At 43.5% G+C, this 15,059-nt stretch overlaps 1 protein-coding gene across 1 annotated transcript in view; it reads right to left on the reverse strand.

Annotated features, from left to right (window-relative positions):
* Positions 1-14,849, reverse strand: part of ITIH5 (inter-alpha-trypsin inhibitor heavy chain 5) — a 105,843-nt gene extending 90,994 nt beyond the window's left edge. The window contains exons 1-2 of the mRNA XM_031015447.3: positions 14,625-14,849; positions 3,432-3,476 (exon numbers count right to left, since the gene is read on the reverse strand). Coding sequence (XP_030871307.1) covers positions 3,432-3,476; positions 14,625-14,714 — 135 coding nt within the window. The 5' untranslated portion in view covers positions 14,715-14,849. The remainder of the gene's footprint in view (positions 1-3,431; positions 3,477-14,624) is intronic.
* Between the last annotated feature and the right edge of the window lie 210 nt (positions 14,850-15,059).

Here is a 15,059-nt window from a genome sequence, read left to right on the forward strand (position 1 = left end):
ATAAAATCAAACAAATTCCTGTGGTCCTGGCAGTGTTACGGGAGTACCAGCTGTTGCCATCCACATTCTATTCATTAATTCAAGCACGGAACATTCAGAGGATGACAACTGGAGGGAGATGGCAAGAATGCAGGCTAGAAGGAGACTCATAGGATGAACTGAGCTCCAGAGGCAAGCAGGAGGCGCATCACGCAGGGTTGCACACGTCCTTGGAGCTTATCCCACGGGTGATGTGGAGTCACTGAAGACATGCACGCAAGAGAGTGATGCGCCAGGTCTACCACTGGAAAGATCATTCTAGTACCAACTGGATGGTCAGTAAAGTTCATGTTAAAAATTTATGATAGTTGTAAAAGTAAGACTTCCAAAATTCTAAGAAATTGCTAAGAAAATCTAAGAGGTTATACAAATGGTCTAAGCTAAGGAGTCAAGAAAATCTTTGTACCCTTAGAGGCTACGTGTACAAAGCCTCTTTTTCCTTTCCTTTGAAAGGAAAACATAAACTACTCATTACTTAGGAACTGAGCACTTTTATGTGGCAAACATACCAGAAAGAAAGCTAATAAATGATAGATTCAGAGAGGCATTCTTCCAGTTTAGAAGACAGAAGGTATCTATCACATACAAAGGTCTCCGATAAATTGACAATGAGGTGGATAAAAAACACAATAGAAAGATGGGCAAAGGACCTGGAAAAAAAAAAAAAAAGCAATTCACAGGAGAACGACTCTGAATGGCTAACAAATATAATTTAAAATGTCCAAATCCTTGTTGAATGGTTTGAGCAATAAAAGAAAAAAAATCCAAATTCGTACATAGGCAGGGAAATGCAAGTTAAAGGAGCAATGAGATATCACTTCCTAAGTAAGAGATTGGCAAATTTAAAAGAGTAATTATATCAGTTGCTTGCAGAAATGTGTGTATTCATCATTGCTGATAGACATGGTATGAATACAGATAGTGTTAAGAGTAATAGTATTCAAAAATTAATCTGACATCTATCAAAAAAAAGGTTGTTTTTGAGACAGAGTCTTGCTCTGTTGCCCAAGCTAGAGTGCAGTGGTGCAATCTCAGCTCACTGCAACCTATGCCTCCTGGGTTCAAGCAATCCTCCTGCCTCAGCCTCCCGAGTAGCTGGGATTACAGGCATGCACCACCACGCTTGGCAAATTTTTGCATTTTTTAGTAGAGATGGGGTTTCACCATGTTAGCCAGGCTGGTCTTGAACTCCAGACCTCAGGTGATTCACCCCCCCTCAGCCTCCCAAACTGCTGAGATTACAGGCGTGAGCCATCGAGCCTGGCAAAATTTAAAATGTATATGAAGTTTGAATTGTAAGTCATAGAATTAAAAACACCCACATAAAAGAAGAAATGAAAGTGTTTTTTGAAGGATTGTATACAGGGTGAAAAAATCTGGAAATAAATTGAGAGTTCATCAATAACAGAAAGTTTAGTAAATTATAATACATATAAATATAAATACAGATTTAAATACATATAACTGAGAGGCCCATTCGGTGTATTAGTTAAGAGCATGGACTCAGACACTGAACTGGACTCAAATCCTGGCTCTACCACCTCTTCCCAGCTGTGTCGTCTTGGGAAAGTTACTCACTCTCTCTGAATTTGTTTTCTCATCTGTAAAATGCCTCAAATAATTGTTATAAGAGTAATTGAGGGCCAGATGCAGTGGCTCACGCCTGTAATCCCAACGCTTTGGGAGGCCGAGGTGGGCGGATCACCTGAGGTCAGGAGTTTGAGACCAACCTAGCCAACATGGTGAAACCCCATCTCTACTAAAAAATACAAAAATTAGCCAAGTGTGGTGGTGAATGCCTGTAATCCCAGCTACTCAGGAGGCTGAGGCAGGAGGATCTATTCAACCCAGGAGGCAGAGGTTGCAGTGAGCTGAGATCACGCCACTGCACTCCAGCCTGAGAAACAAGAGTGAGACTCTGTAAGCATTCAGTTGACATGAGCCGTCACATGCACCCACGGTTTTAGAGCAATGATCAGAAGTCTCCCATATGCAAATGTACCTCGGGTTCCCCTGCTGCATTCTATTTTTCAGTGGCACTTGTCATCATCTCAATTATCAGTATGCTTACAATTTACATGTATGTATGTATTGCTGGGAGGCTATTCTCCATGAATCTCTGGTGTTTCTGCACAATTTGCAAGCAGAGACTCTAGCTGCCTTTGCTGGGAATTACCTTTACAAACGTATAGTGAACAGCTTCAGAAGACAGGTTCCGCCTTCAGGGAAGAAGACAGTTTGGCTTAATGTGCAAAATAATAAAGAAAATATCTCCCTCCAGGAGCAAAGACCAGGCAGGCTTAGTGCTCATTATTAAAGAGTCGCGTTCCCTAAGTTAAGGGCTCCTTTCACACAATGCAAACCAACTGCATGGCAGGTGTCATCTGTCCATGTCTATCACCTTCTGGGAACCAGGGGAATGGCACACATGCTTTGACTACTGCTATTACTGTGAGTAATAAATCATCCTTTGTCTCTGACCCAGAAGTCTCCTGTTTTCTGCTAGCATCCATGAAATGGTAACAAACTAGCTTATTAGCTTGTAAGTAGCTTTAATCTCAGCCCCCTCACAGTTCTTGACATGTTTATGTACATATGTCATTGTCTAGGATTATGTGAACATGGAGAAAACATGAAAGAAGGAATACTAGGCAAATGAATTTGGGGTATGCGGAGGCAAGATTGGGAGGATCAGAAGAAGGAAAGGAGATGAGAAAACCAAGCAAAAAAATTTTTTTAATTCAAAATCTCAATCCAAACAAAGATGGTCATGATTGTGATATTGGTAATGACAAGAAATCTGAATCCACTCAAACACCAGCCAGGTGCAGGGAGGGCTAGGATAAATGCCTCACCAGAGTCTAAAGGCATGTCTCTACATTTTGATATTTCACTCCATGCACAGTGGTAAGGAAGAACTGAGGTAGTTTCAAATAAGCTCTTAGAGCTTCTGAACATTTGCCCCGGTCCCAAACTCTTAGCCTCCAGCAGCATTGAGAGCCTATCCAACTTTCATCACGTGGTGCTTTAGTCTACAAATGTCAATTCTTTGGTTGCTTTAGTTGTTTACTTCACAACATAGCTCTCATTTCCTGAGTAAGGATGTCATAAAAATAAATAAAAGTTATATTTAGGCTTTAAAAAAATAAACCTGCAAAGACCTTTGTGTTTTTAGTCCTACTGAAATAATCAGGTCTCCTTCCAGAAAAAAGAAAAAAAAATCCACTTAAAGAAAGCCTTATAAAAGACTCAGCTATGCTGTTTCATCTCAGAATTTTTCTACAAGCAACTTTATATGTTTTGGAGGATCTGCAAGCAAAGCGGATACCTGGTTCAAAATAAATAGAAGAATGAGGGAATGGACTTTCAAGATGCACCGTGAATATACCTACCAGCCTCTGCAACAGTCTGACTTGCCTCGGGACCCTGAGTCCATCCTAGAAAAGAGAAGAGACTGTTAAAAAGGTGATTTTTAAAAGAGAAGAGACATGAAATATGATTGTGAGGTCATTCTCACATGAGTTATACAAGGGGGTTAAAATCTATTCCAATTCACCAAAAGCTGTATCTATCCTGAAAAGCAGTTTTGACTTTTTATCAGGGAGTTTGTTTCCAGGCCAGAATTAGAATTCATCCCTGTCAGATCTGGTTGACTCTTAACCCATAATGTCACACTACCTCGTCGCCTGAGCATTCTTCTAACTGTAGGAGGAGATGGATGAAATGACAAGAACAAAAAGATAGAGTATTTGTATTCTTTTTCATTTTATTTGGGGCCTCAAGTTAAACTCTTTGCTACTGTGTCTATTACAGTAAGTAAAGGTATTCAGTCTTAATTCCAGTGGGCTCACTATTCAACTTAAAACTCCAGGAAACTCTGGAAGCAAAACTGAACTTATCTTGAATTTTCTTCATGGTGTCTTTTCTGGATGATTCCTTATATGCTTCCACATGCAGGGGAGGGATGCGGGAAAGTGATGAAATCATCTTTTTTCAGACATGGCCTCGCTGTGTTGCTCAGGTTGGAGTGCGGTGGTGCGATCACAGCTCACTGCAGCCTCAAACTCCCTGGCTCAAGCCATCCCCCGACTTCAACCTCCCAAGCAGCTGGGACTACAGGCATGAGCCGCCAGATCGGGGTCATTTTTGTATTTTTTGTAGAGACAGGGTCTCGCTATGTTGTCCAGGTTGATGTCATATTCCTGGGTTCAAGCGAACTTCTCACCTCAGCCTCTCAAAGTGCTGAGATTTATAGGCGTGAGCCACTGTGCCCAGCCAAAAGATTTTTTTCTTAAAAAACTCATTAATAATTAATTAACTAGATGCTCTGGACTAATTTAAAGGTCTTAGCTGATTATATGGATGTTACTCATGGCAAATCTCATTAACTAATAGAAGTGTAAACTATTGTTGCTGGGAGTAATAAGTTTTCCTTCCTTTCTGGAGGGCAGTTTTACAATGTAGATCAAAAACATAAGAAATATGCCTAGACTTCATGTCTATTTTTCTTTTTTTTTTTTTTTTTGAGACAGTCTCACTCTGTTGCCCAGGCTGGAGTGCTGTGGCATGGTCTTGGCTCACTGCAACCTCTGCCTCCCAGGTTCAAGCCATTCTCCTGCCTCAGCCTCTGGAGTAGCTGGGATTACAGGTGCCTGCCACTACGCCCCACTAATTTTTGTATTTTTAGTAGAGATGGAGTTTCACCATGTTGGCCAGGCTGGTCTCGAACTCCTGACCTCGTGATTCATCTACCTCGGCCTCCCAAAGTGCTGGGATTACAGGCGTGAGCCACCGCGTTTGGCCTTTTTTTTTTTTTTTTTTTTTTAGACGGAGTCTTGTTCTGTTGCCCAGGCTGGAGTGCAGTGACGCCACCTTGGCTCACTGCAATCTCCAACTCCCGGGTTCAAGCGATTCCCCTGCCTTAGCCTCCTGAGTAGCTGGGACTACAGGCATGCACCACCATGCCCGGCTAATTTTATTTTTGTATTTTAGTAGAGACGGAGTTTCACCATGTTGGCCAGCATGGTCTGGATCTCTTGACCTTGTGATCCGCCCGCCTCTGCCTCCCAAAGTGCTGGAATTACAGGCATGAGCCACCGGGCCTGGCCAAGTTTAACTTTTTACGATACTGCCAAACTGTTTTCCAAAGTGGCTGTAACATTCTGCATTCCCACCAGTATGCAATCTTTTAATTTATAAATTCTACTTACAGAAAAGGGAAGAAAATACTGATAGAAAAAAAAAATGAACACAAAAGAAAATTCTTGGAAACTTTTAAAACAATTGCTCATAATTAGAAAAAGCCTAAAATGCCCCGAAAATGTGGTTCAGTTAAGTAGACTATGATACATTGATTAATTACCACACAGCTACTGAAAATAAGGACCTGCACCTACATTTACTAACATGAATCAACATTCATTTTACTGGACTTCAAGGTTGTTCTCCAAATATATTCCTAGCTCTCTGCCAGAGGGATTAGTCCTTGTGAGTAGACAGGGTCATGTGACTAGTTCTGGCCAATAAGTTATGAATGTAAGTAACATTAGTCCCTTCTGAGCCAATCATTAAGTTAATGTTCAGTGTCCCAGAACTGCCTTTTCTTCAGCACAGTAATTAGTAATGTTTGGGGAAATGACTGCTCCATGAAGCCCAAGTTCACAGTGACCAACAGGTGCAGAGCTGCCCCACTGCTGACCCAAGATGGACAAGGTGTATAAGCAAGACGTAAGAGTTTGTTGTTTAAGACATTGAGAATTGGGGATTGCCAGATACCACAGCGTAACCTAGTCTATCCTGAGAGATATGTTCATGACACAATTTTAAGTGATGAAATCAGGTAACAAAACACTATATGTAACATGATCCCATTTTTGCAAGTGTAAGTGTTTTTATGTATAGAATGTGCATCAAAGTGCTAATCAATGGCTGTTACCTTTGACATCTTGTTCTTTAAACTTTTCTGTATGACCTCAAGTCTTAACAAAATGCAGATATTTCCATTTTGAAGACTAAGAGTATAAGAGAAACTCTTTTAGCCCCATTCCCTGCTTTATCTCCCCACCCAAAAATATATATACGTTGTAAGTTGCCATTCTAAGCCATTATAGAGTCTACTATTCAATAGAACATGGGATGGAGAAAAATAGTACAGGATTTAGGCTGACATCCACCCTGACTCCAAGTAAGAACCTATCGATGAAAGAGTCAAACTCTGTAAAATATTTGAAGAGATTTATTCTGATCCAAATATCAGTGACCATGGCCCATGACACAGCCCTCAGAAGATCCAGAGAATACGTGCCCAGGTTGTCGGGGCGCAGCTGCTTGGTTTTATACATTTTAGGGAGACATGAGACGTCAATCAAATACATGTAAGGTATACATTGGTTCAGTCCAGAAAGGCAGGACATCTCGAAGGTGGTGGGGGCTTCCAGGTTATACGTAGATGTAAAAGTTTTCTGATTGGCAACTGGTTGAAAGAGTTATTATCAATAGAAAGGAATCTCTGGGTTATGATAAGAGGTTGTGGAGACCAAAATTTTATCATGAAGATGAAGCCCCCAGGTAGCAGGCTTCAGAGAGCATCGACTGTAAATGTTTCCTATCAGACAAGATCTGTGTTGATGTTCATGCTGGAGGGGTACAAGGAGGCATGTCAAACCCCCACTTCCCAGACCCCCGCTTCCCGTGATGGTCTGAACCAGTCTTTCAGGTTAAACTTAGAGGGCCCTGGACTAGAGAAGGAAGTCCACTCGGTTGGCTGGTGGGCCTTCAAATTTTATTCTTGGTTTACAAACCAAACACCTCCTAGGAGTATATCGGTTTTGGAGTTCTAAAATGAGGTGAGGCTGGGCACGGTGGCTCATGCCTGTGATCCCAGCACTCCGGGAGGCTGTGGTGAGTGGATCACCTGAGGTCAAGAGTTCGAAACCAACCTGGCCAATATGGTGAAACCTCATCTCTGTTTTAAAAAGACAAAAATTAGCTGGGCGTGGTGGCGCATGCCTATATTTCCAGCTACTTGGGAGGCTGAGGCAGGAGAATCGCTTGAACCCGGGAGGTGGAGGTTGCAGTGAGCCGAGATCATGCCACTGTACTCCAGTCTGGGCAACAATGCAAGAGTCCGTCTCAAAAAAAAAAAAAAATTAAAAGTAAGTTAATTAATTAAATAAAATAAAATGAGGTGAGATGCACAAGAGACTGTGAAAGGAAGGCCATCATAGGGACCCTGGGCAAGTTCTTTATCAGTCGTGCATGATCATCTCTTGCCCTTCCCTCCCTAAATTGTGGAGCACCCTGGGGACCACTTAAAATAACTATGGTCAGAAGAAAAGCCCAGCCCCTCTCAGGTATTAAGTTCCCTGATTGATCTAAAGTATTTTCTTTGAAGTTTTCTCTTTTGTAAAATAGGTTTTCTGAGAAAATAAGCATGCTTCAAGGAGAACAAGAGAAGCTGGTTTTTCATTTTTGAGATGACTATCTGATGTCTCAGGGGATCACTATGGCCACACTTCAGTCCAAGTTTCAACTCAGCTTGACCCAGAATCAAAACTTCCCAGTACACGTACATTGCTGGTGCCAGCTAGGATTGGAAGTGCAAATGACATTAATACCATCATCGTTTTTAGTTAAGAAGTCCTGATCCTTTTTATTGTTTGAGTGTTTTCCCGGTGCCTTTTAAGAAACGAGGGGTGGAGTCTCGCTACAGAAAAGTAACTGACTCCCAGCTTCAGGCAAAACTACCATAAATAGCCATCTTAGAGCTTCCACTGACTTCCTTGAGGCCCCAAATCATGGACTTAAGAGATGCTGCTACCCAGCTGAGGTTATTTCTCCAGCATCAGAACAGAAGATATCCAGACCACAACATTTATTGAGAAAAATGTAAGCCACCATCTCTGCCACCAAGGACCATACTCTCTAATTTTCAAAAATATATATGCTCACGAAAGCACAATAGACAAAGTGAGTTTTATAAGTTCCAAAAGAAATAGATGAAAGAAGAGATCACTATGCTCTTGAGTGACCGTGAAAGGCTTTATGAAGAAGACAGGGCTGCAGCTTAGCTGTGGAGATGTGTCTTGGAGTGGGATGAAAGGGAAGAAGAAAGTGAAAGAGAATCAGGTTCAACACAGGAACAATCCTCAGAAAATCAACTTCATAGACCTGCACCTGCCTCTAACACAAACGGACCCAGCAACATCACCACCAGGAAACAGAAGGTGAGGTAAAGGCTTCCTTAGCACCAGCATTTTAGTAACATCATCAGAGCTGTGGAGTGTGGCATCTCCAAACCTACCCCGTTATCAATTAGTGCGACTATAGGTGGAAAAAAAAACCTACCAGTGCCACTTAAATGTTTATAATTTGACTGATAGGGGTTGTGTTTTTCTTCCCAGGATCCATCAGAGCATCAGATCATGACTGAGGGAGGAAGAGAGATAGGTACTTGAGTCATCTCGAGAGTCCATCCATGGGAAAGAATGGGAGGCAGGAGAAGAAAAATGAAACCTAATTCTTGAGCACAGACACTCCACCTTTGGTATGGATGCTGTAATGACCCGGTTGACTTAAAGACAGATGTAAAGGCGAGGTTTGCATCCTCCATTCTTCTTTTGAGCTATAACATTGTATCCGTGACTCTACGTCCCATAACACAGGCGTCCCCATCGCCGGGGCGTGGACAGGTACAGGTTGGTGGCCCATTAGGAATCGGGCCACACAGCAGGTGAGCAGTGGGCGAGCCCGCATTACCGGCTGAGCTCTGCCTCCTAATGCTCCAGGCACTAGATTCTCATAGGAGGCAAACCCTATTGTGAACTGTGCATGCAAGGGATCTAGGTTGTGTTCTCCTTATGAGATTCTTACTAATGCCTGGTGATTTTAGGTGGAACAATTTCATCCTAAAACCATCCCTCCCACCCCCATTCCGTGGAAAACTTGTCTTCCACAAAACCAGTCCCTGGTGCTAGAAAGGTTGGGGACTGCTGCCATAACAGATCCAAGAGCCGTTACACCAAGGCCAGCTTCAGCCAAACACCTTCAACTGACTGAAGTCATGAGTTCCTAGAGGGATCTGTACAAGGAATTTATCTACCACCTGGCCCCATTCTTCTAAGGGCATTCTGAAATGCTGAAACCAAAACCGAGAAACTAAAGGGCCAATTACTTTAGAGATCTGCTATAGGACCTGGAACAGAACCAAGGGCTAGATGTTGGAAAGTCACCTGAGATGCCATTTATCATGTGGGCTGAGAACGGTTAGTCTGAGAATATTCCCATTTGGGTAATTCTATATCACTCACCCCAAATTTTTCTTCCTTGAAAGTAATGTTGCTGCAAGTTTGTTTAGCTATTAATCATTTGCAATTTGGGATGCCTATCACCTTGGTAATGGAAGAAGAAACCTGATATACAGCTAAAATTCCAAACAATTTCCAGAAAGATTGTTTTTTAAGTTTTTTGGAGGCAGAGTCTCAACTCATACCACCCAGGCTGGAGTGCAGTGGCATGATTACGGCTCACTGCAGCCTTGACTACCCGGGCTCAGGTGATTCTCCCACCTCAGCCTCCCAAGTACCTGGGACTACAGGTGCATGCCACCATGCCCAGCTAATTTTTGTACTTTTAGTAGACATGCGGTTTCAACCATGTTGTCCAGGCTGGTCTTGAACTCCTGGGCTCAAGCTATCTGCCCACCTCAGCCTCCCAAACTGCTGGGATTACAGGTGTGAATCACTGTGCCTGGCCGATTAAAATTTTTTAAAAGCAACTGCCATTAGGCAAGTCACCCTGTTTATTTTATTTACCTATAAAATATCAGGAGTGGGGTGCGGTGGCTCACGCCTGTAATCTGAGCACTTTGGGAGGTCAAGGCAGGCCGATCATCTGAGATCAGGAGTTCGAGACCAGCCTGGCCAACACAGTAAAGCCCCGTCTCTACAAAAATACAAAAATTATCCAAGTGTGGTGGTGTGTGCCTGTAGTCCCAGCTACTTGGGAGGCTGAGGCAGGAGAATTGCTTGAATCCGGGAGGTGGAGGTTGCAGTGAGCCAAGATCATGCCACTGCACTCCAGCCTGGGCAACAGAGTGAGACTGTCTCAAAAAAAAAAAAAAAGAGAGACACAGACAGAGAAAAGAAAAGAAAAATCAGGGAACTGGATGTTTCTTGTGGGAAAATAATGAGTGGTTCAGAACCCTCCTCCTAAAAAAAGCTCAGGTCTTCATCCTCTGGCCCCCATCTTCCTAAATCGACCTACTCCACTGTTCCTCAGATCCAGAAACACCCAGCTGGCATTCCCAGCAGCAACACTGATGACATGATAAGCAAGATCTCCTTATATGTAAGCATCCAAGGACTTGGGGAAAGTGCTAGTTAGGAACACCAAGTCACACACAGCTCATCACCCAGTTCTCAGGACTTCCCCACCCTTCCTTTCCACCCTCAAGAAATGGCATATGGCTGCTTTGGGAGTGACCAAATCCCTGGAATTTCTCCCACAGCATACTCCTTCCGCACTCTGCCCTAGAAACTCATTTCAACAATCCAGCCCTGCACATAAGGGAGACGTTATTGAATGGCCAGAAGCTTACAAAATCTTTCACTGGCTTTGTTTTTTAAAGAGTTAAAAAAAATAGCTATCTTGATTTTTGTTGTTTTTTTTCCCCCCCAAAATGCAAAAATTTGCTTCTCAGTGAGAATTTATAAGAAATTAAAAATCTGGAAATGTCCAATTCAGGGAATTAGAAATGTATCACCACAATAGATGTTTGAATTATGACTAGCATATATTGCACATCACCTATGTGCCATGAGCTACAAATACAAATCACATTTAAATAAATTCAACTAAATTACAAAAGTGAACATGGCTTGCTGTTTGAAGGATTTGCTGAGAGCCCCAGCTTTGGTGTTCGGCACACCTACACTCCAATCCAGGCTTTGCATATAGTAGGTTGTTGCAGCTGTCACTTCTCAGAAAGGACTTCCTGGTTGTCCTTCGTCAAATAAGTACATTGAGACATTACAGCGGTAGTCAGAGACTTAACTAGGCTGTGCATAAATAGTAAAAGCAGCTAATATTACCTAAGTGTTTACTATATGCAAATGCTTTGCCTGAATTAACTCATTTAATCCTCGAACAACCATAAAAGCAGAAGTGTGTTATTTTTATAAAAATTAAATTATTATTTACATGCTAATAAAACATAAGCTCCAGGACACCTCACTTGTGCAAGCCCCTAAAAATGGGTGATATTTGTGGTGCCTGTCAGATTGTCAAAGTGTGTAATTTGTTGTGCTTTCTTTATCATTCTAAATAAATAGTCATTTTAGCACCTAATTTTGTAGTTATAATTTGATACTTTTTTCCTTCAAGACGGTCCTGCAAATTGTATAAACTTTACTCTCCTCCCAAAGCCTAGATCCACCCCTGCCTATGTAGTAGGAATTATTAACAACTCTATATTGCAGATGATGAAACTGAGACCCAGAGAGGTTAAGTGACTTACCCAGGTACACACAGCCAGTAAGTGATGGGGTCCAGATATGAGCCCAGGCAGTCTGGCACCACATGGAGTACTCAACCAGAATACATTATTGCCTCTTATTATTTTCACATAAAGCTCCTAGCAAACTCCCTGAGACATTGGGACATTACAGATACTCAATAACTGCTGGCTTTTACTATTTTGTCAATCTAAAACTGCTTTGATAATAATGGGAATATAACTCTATCTTTAAAGACATCATATAAATTTAAGCTAACAAAACAGATAACTCTGTAGCAGACAGTTTTTATACAAGTGATTTTCTTTTAAATACTAATTTCCCAAAATATCCTTTAAAAATACTACTATTCAAAGTGTGCAGCTAGGCACAGTGGCTTGTGCCTGTAATCCCAGCACTTTGGGAGGCCAGGGCAGGTGGATCACTTGAGCTCAGGAGTTTGAGACCAGCCTAGCCAACGTGATGTATTTTTGTCTCTATTAAAAATACAAAAATTAGCCAGGCATGGTGGAGTGCACCACCTGTAATCCCATCTGTTTGGGAGGCTGAGGCATGAGAATCACTTGAACCCAGGAGCCAGAGGTTGCAGAGAGCAGAGAGCCCGCCACTGCACTCCAGCCTGGGTGACACAGCGAGATTCCGTCTCAAAAAACAAACAAACAAACAAAAAAAAACTAAAATGTGTTCCATGGACCACCTGCATCAGAATCATCTGTGCCCCATCCCAAATCTAATGGATCTAAACCAATGGAAGTGGAACTCAGGAAGCTGAATGTTTAATGAACCCCCCAAGTGACTTTTTCCACCCCAAGGGTGAAAACCACTGCTTTTAGGAGTCATTCCACTATGGGTTACTGAGTACCCACTGTCTACAGATGGGGTGAAGGGTGAGAGGTGAAGGAACTTGAATCTAAGGTGTTACTGGTATATTTCCAATTACAGGTGAATGACAAATAACTGCAATGCAAGTTAATAGTCATATTCAGCTATATTAAAATTTGCATAAGATTTGCATAGACTTACATTTTTAAAATTAAGTTTACATACAATTTTAAAGACCATAATGATTGAGAATAGAGTGCTCATTACATTCCCAGGTTCTGTTCTAAGATTTAAGTATATTAATTGTTTCACTTTTCAAAATCCTAACTAAGTAATTGCATCATCCCCATACAGAGATAGAGGCTCACAAACGTTAAGTAACTCCTCAGTAAGTGCAGAGCCAAGATTTGAACCCAGAATTCTGGTGCTAAAGCCTATGCTCTCAAACCCTATATCACAAAAACTAAATATAAAAAAGAACGGATTAGGGATAAAAGGTAAAATTGCAAGTTCATAGAACTTTATACCTTGGATTTTTTTTCCTGATTTAGTCATTTTCAAGATAAATAAATATTGTGCTGGATTGAAGACAGCATGAAATCACTAAAATAGGTCAAGCCATGTTTTTTTTTAAGACAGCGAGTCCATAGACTGTGAAGCCTACTTGAACTTGGTAGATGCTAGAGTTTAGACAGCCTTCCTAGTTCAGACACAGAATCTTTGTTTCAGTCCATCCCACACTCTCCTGTCTCCACGCCCCCAAAAAAGTTTCAAGATCTTTACCCTAAATTCCTTCACTCAGCATGTCAGCAGCATGAGTCTAAGACCACTGCCAGCATTAAGTGCTGACAGTGTTTTAAGCACTTGGGTGTCATAATGCCTTCAGTCCTCACAACCCTATCATTTCTCCACATTTCACAGAAGAGGAATGTAAGGCCAAAAGGCACTTGACCAGGGTCCCAGAGCTGATAAGTGACAGAACCAAGAATCAAGTGGTCCCAGACATCCTGGCACCAAGCCCATGCCTTCAGCCATCTACTAAAACATCTCCCTGTTATTGAGCGTCCACTGTATACCAGGTGCTTAACACAAACTAGCTGAGTCTTTGCAAGTTTGCTCAAAAAGAGCCGCATTCCCTGCCCTGACCAACGAGGACATGAAGGCTCTGAGAGATTAAAGGGCTTGCCCAGAACACACAACTAAAGCCCAGCCTGTCTCTGCATCCAAAGCCTGCACTTTTCCAACATCACTACGATGCCTCCTGGGATTTTGTTAGCTATTCTCCCCCTAGAAGGAAGTATCATTACTACCACTTTAGTGTTAAGCACATTCACAGGACAGAGAACATGAAGATAACTGTCTTCATATTTAGGCAGTTGGGCTTCAAAACTGCTCTTCAAAACAGGGGCTGGAAAAGGGAGAAAAGGTCCGCCTACTTGTATCTTCCTCCCATCGTGCACAAACACGCTGGAAGCTAAACGGCTTAAATATTTAAATGGCATGTGTGTGAAAGCACTTCTACTTTGTGACAGGGCCATGTTGCACATTAGCTCTCAATGCTATTTGTGTGAACCCGCTTCATACTTTTTAAAGACAAAAATGCTCTATTCGTCATTTTATTGATATTTCATATTTGCAGGTTTTATTCGCCTGCGAGGTTAAGACATTTGAAACACAAATCCTGACAAACGCACAGACCAGCAACTCGAGGAACTCAGATGCTTTGGCTCTCGGTGCTGGCCACCTTTAAATGCTAAACCACCGGTAGGTAGTCACTAAATGGGAAAGTCGTGTTCTCCCGGTTTTCAGGTGGGAAAAGCTGAGGCTTCCAGGAGTCTAGAACTCCTCTCAGATTGCCTTTCTCCCTGGATCAACTGGGAATGATGATAACAGCAGACTTCCCCCCCACGCGTGGTAAGGAAAAAACCTTGTAATTATAATAACTTTTGCAGCTACCTCAGAAATTAACAACGACGAACAGAAATCTGCGCAATCAACAGGAGCCAAGAAGAAAAACTCGGCTCCGCAGGACAAGTCCCGGGCACAGTTCTGCAGGAAGCCTCAGGCCAGATCAGGCACCGCGGCTCACTCAGAGGTGACGCACGAGTGACCCACAGAGAGGGACCCCTGGGCCTCTGGTGGGGGCCTGGGCGACGGTCGAAGGGGGCCCGGGCAGAAGCTCCGCGGCCGGACCGGCGGAGGGAAGGGGGCGGCCGCGCCCGGGACCCGGCTCCCCGCGGCTCCACTTACCTGCTCCGAAGAGTGGCCCCAGCTTTGCGCCTCTTCCTGCGACCCCACACACAGGGACAGCCCCAGGCACAGCCCCAGCAGCAGGAGCATGGCGGGGCGAGGGCGCGGGACGCTCGGGGACCCGGCGGGACACGCTTTGCAGCGCCCAGGGCTCCAGCCACTGCGGGACGCTCTCGGGGCCGCCCACCCCACGGTCCCAGCCCGGACCCCGCCCACCCCGCGGTCCCAGCCCGGACCCCGCCCACCCCGCGGTCCCAGCCCGGACCCCGCCCACCCCGCGGTCCCAGCCCGGACCCCGCCCACCCTGCGGTCCCCTCCTGGACTCCGCCTACCCCGGTCCCAGCCCGGACCCCTTCCACCCCGCGGTCCCCTTCTGGACTCCAACTCTCCCACCCCAGCCCAGACCCCACTTCCCCGCCCCAGACCTTCCCAGAC

The sequence above is a fragment of the Gorilla gorilla genome, chromosome 8 (assembly GCF_029281585.2).
Source record: "Gorilla gorilla gorilla isolate KB3781 chromosome 8, NHGRI_mGorGor1-v2.1_pri, whole genome shotgun sequence".
NCBI classification, from domain to species: domain Eukaryota; kingdom Metazoa; phylum Chordata; class Mammalia; order Primates; family Hominidae; genus Gorilla; species Gorilla gorilla.